Source organism: Chiloscyllium plagiosum, chromosome 20, assembly GCF_004010195.1.
Source record: "Chiloscyllium plagiosum isolate BGI_BamShark_2017 chromosome 20, ASM401019v2, whole genome shotgun sequence".
Classification (NCBI taxonomy): domain Eukaryota; kingdom Metazoa; phylum Chordata; class Chondrichthyes; order Orectolobiformes; family Hemiscylliidae; genus Chiloscyllium; species Chiloscyllium plagiosum.
Window position 1 is genome coordinate 1,498,319 of NC_057729.1, and position 21,853 is coordinate 1,520,171.

The following is a 21,853-nucleotide window of genomic DNA, read 5'->3' on the forward strand; positions in this document are numbered from 1 at the left end:
TCGGCCCCTCTCCAGGGCATCCAGACTGCACACCAACAGCAATACTGCTGCTGCTGCCACCTTTGTGAGGTAAGTCTCCAAATAGCACACAGGCACAGCCACACACACAACTTTTTACTGCAAATGTTTGGCACGTTCCGTGTTTGCCCTGCACAGAACAATGTTGGAGAGATTATTCCTGGGAAGAGGGGGGGGGTTAGGGTACACCCCTATGTAGAACTGTAGAACTCCAGAGAAAGTGTGGGGGGAGAGAGAGGGCGGGAGGTCAGTCATTTGGAGACGGTGCCTGTTTAATCACTGTCAACAAAAGACGTGATCACTGCTGGAAACATGTCTTTGATGTAATGTTTCTATCGGGACCTCGAGGTCTCCTTCGGATAATCCGATTTTCGGATAATTGGTATTCGGATAACAGAGGGACTCTAGGTCAGACAACAGCAAAACCCCAAAACAAAACAAAACCTCTGCCAAATGGTTAACGTTTTCTTCAGGATTTGGGCTGGCAAGGCATTGTAGTTGCTGTTGAAATGCAGACTTGAGGTAGCAAAAGAATCCCACTCGGCATGAACTGAGTAAGAGAACATATCGGCCAGTATCCATGAGAGTGCATACCTTGCAAAGTCCACCTACATCTGGTTTGGAACAGTAGATTGCTTAGCAACATCCAAATCAGAATCAATCAGTATAATTGTCTGGTTAAGTAGTCACCTGTTTGATAATGGAGCAATTGTATCAATGGCTGCAGAACCTAGTTGTGTAGTCCAACCCTAGATTTGTGCAAGACTTTGGCTTGACTGAGAACTTACATCAGGTTTGGAACAGTTAAATTGCTTAGCAACATCATAATAAACATCTGGTTAACTTGTCATCTGGTTCTAATGAAGGTTAATATGTGCGCGGTGATATCAGTGATCGTAGCTTTTAAAAATCACTCTGGACTTCTCCCTTCATGCGAGACCTCGGCTAGACCAAGAACCTACGTTCAGCCTTTGCAAATTAAGGAAACAACTTCGGTTCCAGTCTCGTGAGAGAAGCAGCTAATTTGGTGACCACTGATTGTAACAAAAGCTTCAGGCCCAAGCCTAATGGGGCAAAATTGGTTGAGAAAGATTCACAATGATTGGCTCAATATGCTTTGATCAGAAAATTAAACCGCATTTAATGTTCCACTTAGGGACCCTGCAGCTTTCAGAACATAGTATAGAGTTCTATAATTTTAGGGCCTGAACACCTGCTTCCATTTTCTTTACCCACTCCAATACCCAGACCCTGTCGTGATGTGTTGCTTTCAGCTAACCCATTTTCACCTACTCATTGTCCCCTTTATCATCTTTTCTCTTTTTCTTGGCTTATTATCAGTCATCTTTTTGCCTTTATAACTGTCTTTCTTCTCTCTCTACTTATCAATTCAGACGATTCCACCATCCCCCATCCCAAACACCACCAACACCACTACTACCATTCCTGTTATTGGCATAAATACCACCTTTCTCCAGCTACTATCAGCTACTAAAGAAGGGTCAATGGACTCAAAATGTTAACTCTGCTTTCTCTCCACAGATGCTACCAGACCTGCAATTTCTGTTTCAGTGTACCCTTTAGATTGCTAGAGAAGGAATTTCAGTCACATGTTTGAATACAGTAATGGGATGTTATTGGGATAGATGGAAAAGTGCATTTTCACTTTGTTTCAAAATCTTCCAAATTGAGTTATTTGTAAATGGCCTGTAAATTTACAAATAAATGGCTTGGTTTATTTTTTATATTATTTTTATAATAAACTTATTTTTTAATGCTAAAACTAGATCTGCAACATTGTGTGCAGGTGTTTCAGTGAAAGACCACCTTGTTAAATAAAAAAAAGTTAAGTCCACACCTTTGGGAAGTGCACCCGGCTACAGGTCCTGGGAGACCGTATTAGGGAGCTGGAGCTGGATGCAATCAGGATCAGTCAAGATGCTGAGCGCATCATAGATAACAGTTTTAGTGAGGTGGTCACACGTAAAGTGCAGGCAGAGAGTAGCTGGGTGACCACTAGGAAAGGCAAAGGGAATATGCGGAGAATGCAGGAATTCTCTGTGGCCATTCCCCTTGAAAACGAGGCAACCATTTTGGATACTATTGGGATGGATGACCGTTAGGGGAAAGCACAGTAACTAGGTTGGTGGCACTATGAATGGTTCTGGGACACAACGGGAAAGGGTAAACAGGACCTCAGTGATAGGAGATTCGATTGTTAGGAGGACAGACTGGAGATTTTGTGGCCGCAAACAGGAATCCAGGATGGTGTGTTGCCTCCCGGCCCCAGGATGTCTTGGAGCAGCTGCAGAATGTTCTCAGGTGGGAGGGTGAGCAGCCAGAAGTCATTGTGCATATTAGCACAAATGACACAGTTAGAAATAGGGATGAAGTCCTGTGGAGTGATTAGAGAGAACTGGAAAAAAGTTTAAAAACCAAGACCTTGACTGTGGTAATCTCATGCTAGTGAGGGTAAAAATAGGACAATATGGCAAATGAATGTGTGGCTAAAGACGTGGTGCAGGGGGCAGGGATTCAAAATTTTAGATTATTAGGATCTTTTCTGGGGCTGAGGTGGCCTGTTTAAGAGGCACAGGTTGCACCTTACCAGAGAGGGACCAATATCTTGGTGGCCAAGTTTGCTAGCGTCACAAGAGAGGGTTTAAACTAGATTGGCAAGTAGGTGGCACAAGCAGGGATGCAAGTGAAAGCCTGGTAGGAGATACAGTAATTGGAAATAGATGAAGAGACAGATCAGGCTGGAACACGGCAAGGAACAAGGAATGCCTGCTGGATTAAATTGCATCTGTTTCATGCAAGTGGGCTGACAGGTAAGGCCAATGAACTCAGGGTATGGATAGGTACATGGGATTGGGAAATTATAGCCATTACAGAAACATGACTAAGAGAAGGACAGGACTGGCAGCTCAATGTGCCAGGTACAAGTACTATAGACAGGACAGAGGTGGTGGATAATAGGGGGAGTTGGATTTTTGATTAAGGCGATTATCATAGCAGTAATCAGAGATGAAATAACTGAAGAATCATCCAATGATGCTTTGTGGGTGGAGCTAAGTAATAAGAAGGGGTTGGTGTCCTTATTGGGATTGTACTGTAGGCTTCCAAATAGTCAATGGGAATTGGAGGAACAAATATGCAAGGCGATTGGGGAGACCTGCAGAAGCAATTGGGTGTCATAATAGGTGATTTTAATTTTCCTGACATAGACGCTTGTGGGTGGCCAGTGGTTAGCACTGCTGCCTCACAGCTCCAGTGTCCCAGGTTCAATTCCCGCCTCAGGCGACTGACTATGTGGAGTTTGCACATTCTCCCCGTGTCTGCGTGGGTTTCCTCCCACAGTCCAAAAATGTGTGCAGGTTAGGTGAATTGGCCATGCTAAATTGCCCGTAGTGTTAGGTGAAGGGGTAAATGTAGGGGAATGGGTCTGGGTGGGTTGCGCTTCGGCGGGTTGGTGTGGACTTGTTGGGCCGAAGGGCCTGTTTCCACACTAAGTAATCTAAATCTAAATCTAAAAGACTGGGACTAACTTCAAGGTTATATGGTGTGGAATTTAAGTGTGTTCAGGAAAGTTTCCTCAAGCAATAAAGAGAGGCTCCTACTCGAGAAGGGGCAAAGCTTAACCTACTCTTGGGAAATAGGGCAGAACAGATGACGGAGGTGACAGTGGGGGAGCACTTTGGGACCAGTGACCATAACTCCATTAATTTTAAAATAGTTATAGAGAAGGATAAAACTGGTCCACAGGTACAAGTTCTAAATTGGGGCAAGGCGAATTTTGATGGAATTAGACAGATTGGAGTCGTTTGTTTGCAAATAAAGGGATCTTCGGCAATTGGGAGGCCTTTAGAAGTGAGTTAGCTAGAATTTAAGGACCATATGTTCCTGTGAAGAGCAAGGTTGACAGGAATAGGGAACCACGGATGATGCGATATTGAGGCTTTGACCAAAAAAGAAGCAGGTTCAAGCAGCTGGGATCTAGCAAATCCCTGGAGGTGTAGAGGGGATACAGAAGTTTACTGAAGAAAGAAATCAGGAGGGTGAAAAGGGTCCACGAGATAGCCTTGGCTGAGATTAGAGTGAATTCAAAGAGGTTCTTTAAATCTGTTAAAGGAAAAAGAATAACGAGAGAGAATAGGATCTCTCAAGAAATAAAGTGGACAGTGCAGAAGATGGGTGAGGTCCTCTATGAATATTTTTCCTCTGTGTTCACCATGGAGGAAGACATGAAGACTTGGAAACTTGGGGAAGTTAGTGGTGATATCATGGGAGCAATGCATATCATAGTAGAGGAGGTGTTTAATGTATTAGAATGTATAAAGGTAGATAAATCTCCTGATCCTGATCCAAGAACCCTACAAGAGGCTACAGAAGAAATTGCAGGGATAGGATATTGCAGGCTGATATTTTCATATTATCATTACCAAGGCTCAGGTCCCAGAAGACTGGAGGGTAGTGAATGTTGTGCCTTTATTCAAAAAGGGCTGCAAAGGAAAACTTGGGAACTAGAGACCAGTAAGCCGAGCACCTGTGGTAGGTAAGTTACTTGAGAAGATTCTGAGGGATAAGGTATACATGCATTTGGAAAGACAGGGTTTGATTAGGAGTAGTTCAGCATGGCTTTGTGCATGGGAGATCATGTCTCAACAAATTTGTTAGGCACCTGTGGTAGGTAAGTTACTTGAGAAGATTCTGAGGGATAAGATATACATGCATTTGGAAAGACAGGGTTTGATTAGGAGTAGTTCAGTATGGCTTTGTGCATGGGAGATCATGTCTCAACAAATTTGTTAGAGTTCTTTCATTAAGTGACCAGGATGTTTGATGAAGCCACGGCGGTAGATGTATTCTGTATGGATTTCAGTAAGGCCTTTGATAAGGTCGGGTGCTCTGGAAGATTAGATTGCATGGAATCCAGGGCGAGCTGACAAATTGGTTAGACAATTGGCTTGATGGTAGGAAGCAGAGGGTAACAGTGGAAGGATGCTTATTGGACTGGAGGCCTGTGCCCAGGGGTCAGTGCTGGGCCCATTACTGTTTGTTAACTGTATTAATGACTTGGATGAGAATTTACAAGGCATGATTAGTAAGTTTGCAGATGATACTAAAATAGGGGATATCGTGGACAATGAGGAAGGTTATCAGAAATTTCAGCTGAGGAACTGGGGCAAGAAATGGCAAATGAAGTTTCATATAGATAAACATGCGTTCTTTAATTTTGTAAAGTCAAATCAAGGTGAGATTTTCATGGTGAATGGTAGGGCCTTAAGGAATGTGGTAGAACAGAAGCACCTTGGAGTTCAGGTGCACGGTTCTCTGAAAGTGGAGTCACCGGGAGTGAAGGAGGCTTTTGGCACATTGGCCTTCATCAGTCAGGGCCCTGAGTATAGAAATTGGGAAGTTAAAGTTGTACAGGACATTGGTAAGCCGCACTTGGAGTATTGTGTTCAGTTTCGGTCACCTTGCTATAGGAAGGATGTTAGTAAACTGGAAAGAGTGCAGAAGAAATTTACAAGGATATTGCCAGAACTCAAATGGCTGAGTTATAGGAAGAGTTTGGACAAACTAGACCTTTTTCTTTAGCGACTGAGAGGGAATCTTATAGAAGTGTATAAGCTCATGAGAGGCATGGATAAGGTGAATGCACTCAGCCTTTTTCCCAGGGTTGAGGAATCAAGGAGTAGAGGACACCACTTTAAGGATAGAGGGGAAAGAATAAAAGGGAACCTGAGGGGCAACTTTTTTACACAGAGCATGATACGCATATGGAATGAGCTGCCAGCTGAGGTAATTGAGGTGGGTACATTAACAATATTTAAAAGTCATTTGGGCAAATACATAAATAAAAAATATTTTGAAGGATATGTGCCAAATGCAGGGAAATGGGGTTAGTGTGAATGGACATTTTGGTCGGCATGGACCAGTTTGGGCCGAAGGGCCTATCTTCGTGCTGTAGTACTCTATGACTCTATCTATATATGAGAATGGTATCTGCCTCGTCCAGAATAATATCAGCTGGGAACGTAACATATCACATATTTGGAAACTGGTGTGCTGGGCTCCACCGTCAAGCAAGATGAGAATGTTTGTGGAGTCTCCTTGTTAACTGTTTAATTTGTAACCGCTTGTCATTGGATTGCAGAATAAATTCTGCACTCTATTTGCTATGGGATCATCTAGCTTTGTTTGCCTCATGCTGTTTGGCATGCAACTAGTTCTGTGCAGTAGCTTCACCAGGTTTCCGTGTCTTTTTTACTTGTGCTATTGCTGCTCCATGCATACCCATCTGCACTCATTGAATGAATGCTGGTCCTGCTCCTTCTAGATCATAATTAAAAGAGTAGGGAGTATGATGGGACATAAGTTTACCGATCATGTTTGAGTACATTTGTGCTGCTAATGGCCCACAGTGCCTCATGGTTGCCCTGTTTTGAGTTGTTAGATCTATTCAAAGTTGCATTGACGCATTGATAATGTCACACTGCACAATGTCTCCTCAGTGTGAAAACAGGACTTTGCCTCTGTAAAGACTGTATGGTGGTTACCACTACTCACATTGGCAAGGACAGACAGATCTACAACAGGTAGATTGGTGTGGATATTTATTTTTTCCTTTTCCTGGTTTCCTCACCAACTGCTGCAGCTGGCCCAAAGTGCCTCATCATCAATTTTGAGTTGCTAAATCCCATTTAGTATGCTGTAACACAACATGAAGGAAAGAATCCTTTTGTAAGATGGAACTGCCAACGCAGCAGCTGGTCCAATAACATCTCTTTATTATAGTACTACCAAGCCATTTTTGGTGATGGACATTGAAATCATCATCTATAGTACATGACCTTTCCACATACATGCTTCATTCAAGTGGTGTTGCATGGGAAGGAGAACTAATTCATTGGCCAGGTTGTCAGTTGGTTCTAATGAACACAAGACTTCCTATGTTGCCTTGAGATGTAGCGATATCTGGATTAATCATTGAGTTCTCCCAAAGCAACTCCCTCCCAACTGTATACCATAGTGCTACCACCTCTGGTGGGCATCTTCTATTCTATTACCAGGATGATGGTAGTGGCATCTGAGACGTTGTTTGTAAGTTTGATTCCCTGAATATGATTCTGTCAGGTTGTCTCTTGACTGTGGGATACCTCTCCCAATTTTGTTTCAACCCCCTTGATATTAGTAAGGAGGGATTTGCAGGGTAGTCTTGCCTAGGTTTGCTATTGTTGCTTGTTATGCGTCAGTCAGTGCAAGATGGTCCAATTGGTTTTGTTCTGTTGTTTTAACTCTAAGTATTAGATACAACTGAGTGGCTTGTTAGGTAATTTGAGAGGGCATTTAAGTGGCAATCACATTGCTGTTGGTTTGGAGTCACAGATATATAAGATCAGGTAGGAATGGCAGATTCCTTCTGTCCAGGACAATAACAAACCAGACGGGTATTTGTAACAATCAGTAATGTTTTGTTGTCATCATTTTACTTCTTTAAAAAATTCCAGATTTATTCAAAATTGCATTCAATTTTTTATCATCTGTTGTGGTGCAATTCAAATCTGCCGTTCCTCTGGTTTACTAGTTATTCTTACCACTTACTGGATTACTAGTACCAGTAACATTACTATTTCCCTACTGGCCCTCCTAGATGTAGCCCTCAGCCCAAGTAATAACTGAAGAAACCTACCACTTAGCTCCACATTTACCAGGACATGTTTCTTTGCATATTTTGTGATCCAGACTTTTCAAATGATACTTAATTGTATGTTCCATCATTTTACATTGTTGTGTAATGTTCATATTTTCTTATTATCTTAATTTCATTGTAGTTTTATGTTTAACATGACTTGTGTGTTTTTACAGCGGAAATATTCCATAAGGAAGGAGAGTACGATTACTGAAACAATGATCAGTGCAATTGCTGCAAAATATACAAATGAGAAAAAAAAAACTCTGAACAAAGGTCTAGATCTCCTCAATAGGTAAGGCTGACGAGAAACCTGAAGCTCAGAATATGTGGTCTGTACATGAGAAAATATGTAGCATTTTCTATGTTTAAAAAACAATTTTAAGAGATTATCATGTGCAAAGATAGATGCTTAAGTATAATTAAATTTCATTGATGTCCAGTTGTTGTCAGCACTTTCTTCAAATTACAAAAGTTAAGAATGATTCTGAAAGCTGTTAGTTCCTGACTTGGTTCCTTGTAACATTTCAAATGCAGTGATGTTAGACAGTATCAACCATGTGGACCCTCCTTGCTTCTTTGAATCAAGGGCATGTGTTGGAATGGTATTATTTTTTAATCATGATAACTTGTGTTTTGACAGTTACGTTACACCTTCAAAGTTTGATGTTTTCAGACTGTATTTGATACATTGTCATTGCTGATATATTGCTTTATAAAGATAATTTTACAAAATTATATAAAATCATAACTGATGTCTGGTACCGTGATTTTAGCTTTATATCTGTTATAAGGAAAACTTTATTTTTTATTTATTAAAGTACTGTTTGTGTCTTATAAGGCCTAAAATTAGAACATGGCCTTTTGCTGGCTTACTACAATTCTTTTTCAATTAGAACATAGAACAGCACAAAACAGGCCCTTTGGCCCTCAATGTTGCGCTGACACGTGGAACCAATCTGAAGCCCATCTAACCTACACTATCCCATTCTCGTCCATATGCCTAACCAATGAACATTTAAATGCCCTTAAAGTTAGCAAGTCTACTACTGTTGCGTGCCCTATTACTTACTCTCTGAGCAAAGAACCTACCTCTGACATCTGTCCTATATCTATTGCCCCTCAATTTAATGCTATGTGCCCTTGTGCTAGCGATCACCATCTGAGGAAAAAGGCTCTCGCTGTCCAACCTATTTTTTTATATGTCTCAATTAAGTCGCCTGTCAATCATCTTCTCTCTCACGAAAACAGCCTCAAGTCCCTCAGCCTTTCTTCGTAAGACATTCCCTCCATACCAGGCAACAACCTAGTAAATCTTCTCTGAACACTTTCCAAAGCTTCCACGTCCTTCCTATAATATGGTAACTAGAAAAGTATGCAATACTCCAAATGTGACCACACCAGAGTTTTGTACAGCTGCAGCATGATTTCATGGTTCCGAAACTCAGTCCCTCTACTAATAAAAGCTAACACACCGTATGCCTTCTTAACAACCCATTCAACCTGGGTGGCAACTTTCAGGGATCTATGTACCTGGACACCGAGATCTCTCTGCTCATCTACACTACCACGAATCTTACCATTAGCCCAGTACACTGTATTCCTGTTACTCCTTGCAAAGTATATCACCTCACACATTTCTGCATTAAATTCCATTTGCCATTCTCAGCCCAGTTCTGCAATGTAATGGACAACATCCTTTGACACTCCACAATTCCACCGGCCTTAATATCATCCACAAATTTACTAACCTAATTACTTTCCACCAATCACAGGCACACTTTTACAGTTGTGCTTTGTTGATGTTTTCTTTAATTTTCCATGGGATGTGGGTGTCATTGACTTGAGCAACAGTTATTGTCCATTTCAGAAGTTGCTGGTGAGATGTCTTTTTGAACCATTGCAGTCCATGATGGATAGCACAGTTGTTTGGGATGGAGCTCCAGGATTCTGATCCCTCAACACTGCAAGCTTGGCAAGACATTTTCAAGGTTGGATGGTGTGTTGCTTGAAGGGAAACTTGCAGGCAGTGACATTTCCATGCTTTTGCTACTTTTGTGCTTCAAAGAAAGAGAGGTCATTGGGTTTTAGAAGTGCTGTTGAAGGAGACCTAGTAAATTGCTCCATTGTATCTCGTAGATGGTATGGTGTGCGTAGAGGAAGTGAGTGCTGATGGTGATAGATAGGCTGCTTTCTCCTGAATGGTGTCAAGTTTCTTGAACATAGTTGGAGCTTCACCTATCCGTGTGCGTGGGGTGTTTGCCACCACTCTACTGACTTGTGCCTTGTAGATGGTTTCCTCATTTCCCCTCCCCCCACCTTGTCTCAGTCAAATCCCTCGAACTCAGCACCGCCTTCCTAACCTGCAATCATCTTCCTGACCTCTCTGCCCCCCACCCCACTCCGGCCTATTGACCTCCCTCAACCTATCGCATTTCCAAAGCCCCTCCCCCTAGTCCCTCCTCCCTACCTTTTATCTTAGTCTGCTGGACACACTTTCCTCATTCCTGAAGAAGAGCTTATGCTCGAAACGTCGATTCTCCTGTTCCTTGGATGCTGCCTGACCTGCTGCGCTTTTCCAGCAACACATTTTCAGCCTTGTAGATGTTAGACAAGCTTTGGGTGTAACATGAGAAATCCTTGGAGAGTTTTTACTTAAATTTGGTGCAGTACCAAGGTATAAATGGAAAGAGTGACCCGGTACTAAACAATTATTTGATTAAATAGTTATTAAATATGAATAATAAATTAGAAAGAAAAAGGAAGAAAAGATAACTTTATTTGTAAGAAAGAAAGAAAACTGTTTCTGAGACATATATACACAATAAAACAACAAGAGGTTAGAGCAGAAACAGGAACAGGAATAGGCCATTTGGCTCTTCAAGCCATTCAATAGGATTCTGGGTAATCCAGATTGGAGTATGGGAACAAATTGTGTCTGTAAGAGCTGCTCCTTTTTTGAGGTATTTTATGCATTGGAGGTGATTACCTCAAATTCCAGGAGCAGTAATTGTTTTATAGGCTGTTGCATTAGTTTGGAGCTTTGGGGAAACAAAAATCAAAACAACGGCACTTTAAAAATGAGTAAGAGAACAAAGGCAGTGACCACATGGTCAGTGAGAGAGACAAAGAAAGAAACCTGAACTGCTGTCTGACAGCGCAGTGAATTTGCACAACTACTGCCTTTGCTGTTTGAGCTAAGTATTTCTGGGCATGAGAGTGCGCCTAAGAAAACCTAACAGCAAAATTCATAGTTGACCTTGGAGGAACGTGTGTGGGAGAACTCACAGCACAGGAGTAGATAAGTGCATGGTTTTTAAGTGTCTTTTTATAATAGTGAGTAGAGTGGGTTCTTTCTTGGTTATATATTTTGCTGAGATCTGTCTCTTGATTAAAATTTAAAAATATAAAACATAAGTACTAAGTTAGCCTGGATTCGTGATTTTTAGAGCAGTAAGACTATACTATTTTCTGTAGATTGTTAAGATGGCCTTTAGTAGAGTGATGTGCTCTTCTTGTTGGATCTGGGAGATTAGGGAGAATTTCCATGTTACTAATGATTATGTCTGCAATAAGTATCTTTGGTTGCGAATCTTTGGGGCGGCACAGTGGCACTGCTGCCTCGCAGCATCAGGGACCTGGGTTCGATTCCAGCCTCGGGCGACTGTCTGTGTGGAGTTTGCACATTCTCCCTGTGTCTGCATGGGTTTCCTCCGGGTGCTCCGGTTTCCTCCCACAATCCAAAAAAATGTGCAGGTTAGGTGAATTGGCCATGCTAAATTGCCCGTAGTGATAGGTGCATTAGTAGGGAGTAGGTGAATGGGTCTGGATGGGTTACTCTTCGGAGGGTCGGTGTGGACTTGTTGGACCGAAGGGCCTGTTTCCATACTGTAGGGAATCTAATCAAATCCTATCAGATCGCATGGATCGTTTGCAGGAGAAGTCAGAGGTAAAGAAGAATTTACAGGAGCAAGGGAGTGTGATGGATGGCAGTTATAGGTAGGGAGAAAAACCACTGACAGTCAGGTAGATGGGTTACCTCCAGGAAAGGTAGGAGAGATAGTGCAGGAGTCTCCTGTGGCTATCCACATCTAAAACAAGAATTTGTTTTTGGAAAATGTAAAGGGTGATAGACTCTCAGGGGACTGTAGCATAAACAGTCAAATCTCTGGTACTGAGACTGGCTCTAATGAAACGAGTGGTATGTAAGGTTCCAAGCGATTGATTGTGATAGGGAACTCTGTAGTCAGAGGCACAGACAAACTCTTCTGCAGCCAACAGTGAGAAATCCCCAGTGTTGCCTCCCTGGTGCCAGGATCAAGGATATCTCAGAGAAAGTACAGAATATTCTCAAAGGGAAATGGGCCCAGCAGGAGGCCATTGTATACATTGGAATTAATGACATGGAAAGGGAAAAGGATGAGATTCCAAAGGGAGTATGTTTGAAGTTAGGCAGGAATTTAAAAAGGAGGTCCTCAAGGGTAGTAATATCTGGATTACTCCCAGTGCAACGAGATAGTGAGATGAGGAAAAGGAGGATAGAGTAGATGAATGCGTGGCTGAGAAGCTGGTACAGGATAGAAGCATTCACATTTTTGGATCATTGGAATCTCTTCTGGTGTAGAAGTGACCTGTACAAGAAGGATGGATTGCACCTGAATTGGAAGGGGACTAATATACTGGCAGGGAGATGTGCTAGAGCTGCTTGGGAGGATTTAAACTAGTAAGGTGGGGTGTGACCCAGGGAGATAGTGAGGAAAGAGATCAGTTTGAGACTGGTTGGGAAAAGGAGAGTGTCAAACGGTCATGGAAGACAGGAACAAAGCAGAGAATGAGGTAAATCAAACTGCATTTATTTCAGTGCAAGTGGCCTAACAGAGAAGGCAGATGAACTCAGGGCATGGTTAGGAACATGGGACTGGGATATCATAGCAATTACAGAGATGTAGTTCAGGACTGGCAGCTTAATGTTCCAGGATACAAATGCGATAGGAAGGATAGGATGGGGGCAAGAGAGGAGGGGGGAGTGGTGTTTCTGAAAAGGTATAACATTGCAGCTGTACTTAGGGAAAATATTCCTGGGAATACATCCAGGGAAGTTATATGGGTGGAACTGAGAAATAAGAAAAGGATGATCACCTTATTGGGATTGTATTATCGATGTCCCAGTCGTCAGCTAGAAATTGAGAAACAAATTAGTAAGGAAATCTCAGTTATCTGTAAGAATAATACGATGGTCCTGGTAGAGGATTTTAAATTTCCAAATGTAGACTTGGAACGCCATGGTATTAAGGGTTTAAATGGAGAGGAACTTGTTAAGTGGGTACAAGAAAAATTTTCTGATTCAGTATGTGGATGTGTCTGCTAGAGAAGGTGCAAAGCATGACATACTCTTGAGAAATAAAGCAGGGCAGGTGACTGAGGTGTCACTGGGGGAGCACTTTGGGGCCAGAGACCATAATTCTATTGGCTTTAAAATAGTGATGGAAAAGGATAGACCAGATCTAAAAGTTAAAGTTATAAATTGGAGAAAGGCCAATTTTGACCATATTGGGCAAGAACTTTCAAAAGTTATTGGATGCGGAAGTTCGCAGGTAGAGGGACAGCTGGAAAATGGGAAGCAGTCAGTAATGAGGGACCAGAAACAGTATGTTCCTGTTCGGGTGAAAGGCAATGCTTGTAGATGTAGGGAATGCTGGATGACTCGGGAACTTGAGGTTTTGGTCAAGAAAAAGAAGGAAGCATATGTGAGTTACAGACAGTAGAGATCTAGTGAACCTTAGAACAGTAGAAAGGCAGTAAGAGTATGCTTCAGAGGGAAATCAGGGGGGCAAAAAGGGGACATGAGGTAGCTTTGGCAAATAGGGTTAAGGAGAATCCAAAGGGATTATATAAATACATTAAGCACAAAAGGGTAACTAGGGAGAGAATAGGACCGCTCAAATATCAGCTTGGCAGCCTATGTGTGGAACCGCAGGAGAAGGGGGAAATGCTAAGTGAGTATTCCGCATCAGTGTTTACTATGGAGAAGAATATGGAAGATATAGAATGTGGAGAAATAGATGGTGACATATTGAAAAATATCCATATTGTGGATGCAAGCTTGCTCACTGAGCTGGAAGGTTCGTTTTTAGATGTTTTGTCACCATATTAGGTAACATCATCAGTGAGCTTCTGGTTACGCGCTTGTGTTATGTCCTGCTTGCTATTTATGTGTTTAGATTTCCTTTGGTTGGTGATGTCATTTCCTGTATTGATATCAGTTCCTGTTCTTTTTCTCAGTGAGGTGGATGGGATCTAAATTGATGTGTTTGTCGGTAGAGTTCCAGTTGGAATCACATGCTTCTAGGAATTCTTGTGCATATCTCTGGCTTGTCCTGGAATGGATGTGTTGTCCCAGTCAATGTGGTGTCCTTCTGCATTTGTGTATAAGGATTCTCATGATAGCAGGTCATGTCTTTTTGTGGCTAGTTGATGTTCATGTATCCTAGTGAGTAGTTTTCTGCCTGTTGTCCAATGTAGAGTTTGTTACAGTTGTTACAAGGTATTTTGTAAATGACGTTCGTTTTGCTTGTTGTTTTTATAGGGTCATAGAGTCATAGAGATGTACAGCACAGAAACAGACCCTTCGGTCCAACCCGTCCATGCTGATCAGATATCCCAACCCAATCTAGTCCCACCTGCCAGCACTCGGCCCATATCCCTCCAAACCCTTCCTATTCATATCCCCATCCAAATGCCTCTTAAATGTTGCAATTGTCCTAGTCTTCTCCACATCCTCTGGCAGCTCATTCCATACACGTACCACCCTCTGCGTGAAAAAGTTGCCCTTAGGTCTCTTTTATATCTTTCCCCTCTCACCCTAAACCTATGCCCTCTAGTTCTGGACTTCCTGACTCCAGGGAAAAGACTTTGTCTATTTACCCTAAACATGCCCCTCATAATTTGTATACCTTTATAAGGTCACCCCTCAGCCTCCAACGCTCCAGGGAACGTAGCCCCAGCCTGTTCAGCCTCTCCCCATAGCTCAAATCGACTCCACTTTCAAGGAGCTATGAACCTGCACTCCAAGGTCTTTTTGTTCAGCAACACTCCCTCGGACCTTACCATTAAGTGTATAAGTCCTGCTCAGATTTGCTTTCCCAAAATGCAGCACCGTGCATTTATCTGAATTAAACTCCATATGCCACTTCTCTGCCCATTGGCCCATCTGATCAAGGTCCTGTTGTAATCTGAGGTAACCCTCTTCGCTGTCCACTACACCTCCAATTTTGGTGTCATCTGCAAACTTACTTATGTATACCTCATTAAAAATGACACGATGACAGGTTATAGTCCAACAGGTTTATTTGGCTCCTCCACATCATAACTATACCAGGTTGAACCAAAGGGTCTGTTTCCGTGATGTATATCTCTATGACCATGTCTGATCAAATATTCCTTATGTCCGCTTCTCTGCTCTTCTCCAGTAGACCATGAATCCACGATTGTTCAAGATTCTATAAGGAGTTCCAAAGACAATTCTCTGAGGGAAGAAATTCCTCCACCTCTCAGTCTTAAATTTGCACCACTTTATTCTCATAGGACCACTATGTCCTCTGGTCTGAGACTCTTGCATGAGGGAAAACATCTCTGAGCGTTTATCCTTTCAAGCCCCTATAGAATCCTATACATTTCAATGAGATCACCTGTCATTTTCTAAAATCCAATGAGTAGAGTCCCAACCTGTTCAACCCTTGCTCATAAGGGCTGAGCAGGATCATCGCAGTGAACCCTCTCTGAACTGCTTTCAGTGTATTAAACAGTGCAGGGAAACTCAGTAGGTCTAGTCATTGGCGAGTGGAACCGGGTTAACGTTCCAAGTTCAATATGACTCCTCTTCAGAACAGAAAGAGTTGGAAAATTGTGACGGTACGTTGTTGACAAAGAAGGAGGAGTGTCTTGAAAATTTGGGGAGGGTGCCCAGAGCAAAAGACAAAGGGAGTGCTATTGATGGTAGAGGAGTGACACAGAAATAAATGACCAGGATTAAAAGGACAAAGTGGGTCCATCAAGCTGACAACAAGGCATAACAAGATACGTGTATTATTTGGGGATAGGCATGTGAAACTGTTGTTAAATTCATTGCTGAGTCCTAGAGACTCTAAAGTGCCTCAGGTGGAGCTCCTGTGATGAGCTTCATTGGATCTGTGTATTCGGTGCAGGAGGGAAATGTTAGCTTGGGAGTAAGACGGTTCATTGAAATGGCAAGCAAGAAGATTGAGTTCATTCTTTTGACAGAAAGAGATGTTCTGCAAAGTGGTCTCCAAGTCTGTGTTTAGTTTTGTCAATGTAAAGAACACTACAAAGTAAGCAGTGAATTTGGTAGATTAAATTGAAAAAAGTACAAGTAAATCAATGCTTCATTTGAAAATTGTTTGGGGCCTTGAACATTGAAGAGTTTGTTCAATCTGACCTCAAATAATACCTTCCAAACCATGCAACATCCTGGTAAACTATTCAAAGCCTCCATATCCTTTTGCTAGTATGGCAACCAGAATTATACAAACTATTCCAAATATAGCCTAACTAAAACTGTATACAACTAAAGTTGCAACATGACTCACTAATTTTTGAACTCTATGCCCTGACCAATAATGCAAGCATGCCATGTACTTTATAAGTACATTAAAGGGAAGTGGGTAACCAGGGAAAGAGTCATTAGGGACCAAGGGGCAACCTATGTGCGAAGCTGCAGGATGTTGCCTAAATATTTCTTTTTGGTCTTCATTCCGGAAAAGGAGAATCTAAGTAAGGAATTCAGGAAAAGGGACTGTAAGGAATTTGTACAAGTTGACATAGGAAATGGGAAAGTATTGCAGGCTCTGTCAGGCTTAAAAACAGACAAATCCCCTGACCTGGATAAATTGCATCCCAGCCTGCTGTAGGAGGCAAGGTAGGAAATTGCAGGGGCTGTGACACAAGTTTTTAATTTCTCTCTGACCACAGGGGTAAATGCCAAAGGACTGGAGGACAGATATTGTGGTTCCACTTTATCAAGAATGGTGATAGAAATGAAGCAAGAAATTACAGACTGGTGAGTCTCACATCAGGGAGAAAATTCTGAAAGAGCAAATTAATACCCCCTTAGAAAGGCATGGATTAATTAGAGACAGTCAACATGGTTTTGTCAGAAGGAGGTGATGCTTAAGAAATTTGTTAAAATGTTTTGTAAGATGTGATCAAGTGTGTGGATGAGGGAAATTCACTTGATATAGTTTATTTGGATTTTAGTAAAGCTTTTGACAAGGTCCCATAGGGGAGACTGATTGAGAAGGTTAAAGCACATGGAATTGAGGGAAACCTGGCGAATGGATCAGAAACTGGCTTAGTAGAATGACAGAAAGGTTAGTGGTAGTGTTTGAGTGACTGGAGGCCAGAGTCCTTTGATATACCACAACGATCAGGACTGGGACTGTTATTTATGTATATAAATGGTATTAGATGAAAATGTCGGGAGAATATTAAGCAAATTTGTAGATGACACCAAGATTGGCTCTGATGAAGAGTCATCTCGACTAGAAACGTTAGCTTGCTCACTCTCTACAAATGCTGCCTCATCTGCTGTGGGTTTCCAGCTTTTTTTTTGTTTTCAGTGCAGAATCCAGCAGCTGCAGTAATTTGCTCTTACCAAAATTGGTAGATTGATTAATAGTGAAGATTGTTGTAGGTTACAGGAAAATATAGATGGGTTGGTCAGATGGGCAGAGCAATGGCAAATGGTATTTAACTGTGATAAGTGTGAGCTGATACACTTTGGAAGACAAAACAAGATAAGGGAGTATTTAATAAATTTCAGGACACTGGGTAGCTAAGAGGAACAGCAGGATCTTGGGCAATTATTCACAGTTCCCTGAAGTCAGCAGAGCACATGACGATGAAGTGATGCCTGATGAAACGTCTAAGACCAAAACATCAACTCTCCTGCTCCTCAGATACTGCCTGACTTGCTGTGCTTTTACAGTGCCACACTCTGCTCCCCATCATATGCAGTCCTCACTTTCTACCACATGAAGACAATAGTTAAGACATATAGGGCACCCGCTTTCATCAGTCATGGTACAGAGTATAAGAGCAAGGAGCTAATCCTGGAGTTGTATGGTTCTTTGGTCAGACCACATCTGGAATACTGTGTGCAGTTTTGCTTGCCTCATGATAGGAAAGATGTGATATCACTAGATGGAGTACAAAGGAGATTCACCAGGATGTTGCCTAGGATGGAGAAATTGAGCTATAAGGAGAGACTAGATTGTTTTCTTTAGAGCAAAGAAGACTGAGGGGGGGTATATGATTGAGGTGTATAAGATTGAGGAGTATGGACAGGGTGAATAGAGAACAGCTGTTCCCCTTGTTTGAGTGTTCAGTCATGAGGCGGCATAGTTTTAGGGTAAGGGACAGGAGATTCAGAGGAGATTTTGGAAAATAACTTCTTCACTTAGCAAGAGGTGGAAATCTGGAATGCACTGCCTGGTAAGATAGTGGAGCTGGAAACCTTTGTTACGACAACGTTTAAACTCTCCTGCCTCATTTAAAAGGTTTATCCCTTGCAGTAATCTGTGAAAATTCGAGAAACCGAGAACAATTTAAAGTAAAAATTAACAACTTTATTTCTTAAAGTATAACAGAGAATAATTCTAACAACTATTTACAACTCCTTCTGCTAACCTATCTTTTACCTTCCCTTTTGATTAGATTAGATTCCCTACAGTGTGGAAACAGGCCAGTTAGTCCAACAAGTCCACACCAACCCTCCAAAGAGTAACCCACCCATACCCAGATCCATTTCCCTCTGACTAATGCACCTCACACTATGGGCAATTTAGTTTGGCCAATTCACCTGACCTGCACATCTTTGGACTGTGGGAGGAAACCAGAACACCCAGAGGAAACCCGTGCAGACACTGGGAGAATGTGCAAACTCCACACAGACAGTCACCTGCGGTTGGAATTGAACCGGGGTCACTGGTGCTGTGAGGCAGCAGTGCTAACCAATGAGCAACTGTACTGCCCCATAATACTAGTACTTCCATATACTTCTCTTCTGTAATACTAGTCCAATTAACCCCCTGATTCAGATTTACCAAAAAATCAAGTTTTCAAAACCAGCCAGCCAGCCCTGGGTGGCAGGGTGAAATGTGAGGAGGATGTTATGAGAATGCAGGATGACTTGGACAGGCTAGGTGAGTGGACAGATGCATGACAGATGCAGTTTAATGTGGATAAATGTATAGTTATCCACTTTGGTGGCAAGAACAGGAAGGCAGATTACTACCTAAATGGAGTCAAGTTAGGTAAAGGGGAAGTACAACAAGATCTAGGTATTCGTGTACATCAGTCAATGAAAGAAAGCATGCAGTTACAGCAGGCAGTGAAGAAAGCTAATGGCATGCTAACCTTCATAACAAGAGGAATTGAGTATAGGAGCAAAGAGGTCCTTCAGCTGTACAGGGCCCTGGTGAGACTGCACCTGGAGTATTGTGTGCAGTTTTGGTCTCCAAATTTGAGGAAGGACATTCTGACTATTGAGTGAGTGCAGCGTACGTTCACAAGGTCAATTCCCGGAATGGTGGGACTATCATATGTTAAAAGACTGGAGCGATTGGGCTTATATACGCTTGAGTTTAGAAGGATAAGAGGGGATCTGATTGAGACGTATAAGATTATTAAAGGATTGGACACTCTGGAGGCAGGAAGCATGTTTCCGCTGATGGGTGAGTCCAGAACCAGAGGACACAGTTCAAAAATAAGGAGTAAACCATTTAGAACAGAGTTGAGGAGAAACTTCTTCACCCAGAGAGTGGTGGATATATGGAATGCTCTGCCCCAGAAGGCTGTGGAGGTCAAGTCTCTGGATACTTTTAAGAAAAAGATGAATAGAGCTCTTAAAAATAGTGGAATCAAGGGTTATGGGGATAAGGCAGGAACAGGATACTGATTGTGGATGATCAGCCATGATCATAATGAATGGTGATGCTGGCTTGAAGCAGATGGCCTACTACACCTATTGTCGATTGTCCATCATTGTCTATTGAATCTTCTATTTAGATCTTGTTGTCTTCTTAGGGATAATGCTTCACAAGTCACAGATCGATGAAGGTACCTCTAAGAGAGTTTATTTTTGGGCAGTCTCTGCATATTGGTGGTGTGGCAGTTCTCCTCCCAACTGTTCAATGTGCACCTTTTTCTGCACTGTATGAATCTGTGAATCTATATGACTCCTTGCCCACCTTATCCACCTGTGTTGCCACTTTTAGGTAACTGTGGACCTGCATGGCTAGATCCCTCTGTTTGTTGATGCTATCAAGAGTTCTGACTCTATATACTTCCCTCCTACACCCTCGTGGGCGGCACGGTGGCACAGTGGTTAGCACTGCTGCCTCACAGCACCAGAGACCCGGGTTCAATTCCCGCCTCAGGCGACTGACTGTGTGGAGTTTGCACGTTCTCCCCGTGTCTGCGTGGGTTTCCTCCGGGTGTTCCGGTTTCCTCCCACCATCCAAAGATGTGCAGGGTCAGGTGAATTGGCCATACTAAATTGCCTGTAGTGTTAGGTAAGGGGTAAATGTAGGGGTATGGGTGGGTTTCGCTTCGGCGGGTCGGTGTGGACTTGTTGGGCCGAAGGGCCTGTTTCCACACTCTAATCGAATCGAATCTAATCTAATCTAATCTAATCTATTATGTCCCCAAAGCATTGGACTGTGTTAATGGCTTTTAAGATTGTCAATATACTGAATTTGAACTAGATTGGAGGTTGGTATTTTGGGGTATAATTTAAACTGATTTGCCCACTTTATCCATATGGGTGGCAAGGTGGCTTAGTGGGTAGCACTGCAGCCTTACAGCGCCAGGGACCTGGGTTCGATTCCACCCTTGGGTGACTGTCTGTGTGGCGTTTGCACATTTTCCCCGTGTCTGCGTGGGTTTCCTCCGGGTGCTCCAGTTTCCTCTCACAGTCCAAAGATGTGCAGATTAGGTGGATTGGCTGTGCTAAATTACCTATAGTGTTAGGTGCGTTAGTCAGAGGGAAGTGGGTTACTCTTCAGAGGGTTGGTGTGGACTTGTTGGGCCGAAGGGCCTGTTTCCACACTGTAGGCAATCTAATCTAAATTCGAATTTGTTTTGTCTCCAGGTAACCAGCTGCCCTAACTGCTAGACCACATGCTACATTGTATCTTGTTGAGGACACTTGGTACTGCCAGGTAGTTCTACTAGCTTTTAACTTTCTTCAAGGTACAGTACATCCACATCTTCACAACACCTTACAACCTTTCCAAAAAAAGGTATTGGGATTGTCAGGGATATGGATTAAGCACCGGAATTTCAGATTAGCACACTTTTAGTGGTCATTGTCAGCGCAGACTTGATGGGCTGAAGCACCTTTTTCTGCACTGTATGAATCTGTGAATCTATATGACTTCTTGCCCACCTTATCCACCTTGTTGCCACTTTTAGGTAACTGTGGACCTGCATGGCTAGATTCCTCTGTTTGTTGATGCTATCAAGAGTTGTGACTCTATATACTTCCCTCCTACATTATTTCTCCTAAACCTCACATTTGTCTTGAATAAACAGCATCTCCCTTTTCTCCACTCAAGTCTCCTGCTGATCTATATCCTGCCATATCCTCTATCAATCTTTCTCACTATCACTGATCCTTACGCAAATTTTTTAATCCAGCCACCTACATTCTTCTCCAAATCATTTATATATGTACATCACAAACAACAGAAGCCTCAGCACTGAACATTTCAGAACATCAATGGTCACAGATCTTCACACCATTACCCTATGTGTTCTACGACCAAGCCACTTCATAGTTTCTGTCTTACCAGCTCACCACAGATCCTATCCTATCTTTTGTCGCAGCCTGCCATGAGGGGCCTTATCAAAGTCCTTGCTAAAGACCATATAGACAACATCTACCACCCTGCCATCATCAATCATGGGGTGTAGGTTTGCTCGCTGAGCTGTAGGTTTGATATCCAGACATTTCATTACCTGGCTAGGTAACATTACCTGGCTAGTGGCGACCTCCAAGTGAAGCCAGGTAATGAAACGTCTGGATATCAAACCTACAGCTCAGCGAGCAAGCCTACATCC

The 21,853-nt window shown here is 42.5% G+C and overlaps 1 protein-coding gene across 1 annotated transcript in view; it reads left to right on the top strand.

The window, feature by feature from the left end:
- The window catches only part of LOC122559939 (synaptonemal complex protein 2), a 238,107-nt gene that overhangs the window by 46,047 nt on the left and 170,207 nt on the right, over nucleotides 1–21,853 (top strand). The window contains exon 6 of the mRNA XM_043710048.1: nucleotides 7,891–8,009. Coding sequence (XP_043565983.1) covers nucleotides 7,891–8,009 — 119 coding nt within the window. The remainder of the gene's footprint in view (nucleotides 1–7,890; nucleotides 8,010–21,853) is intronic.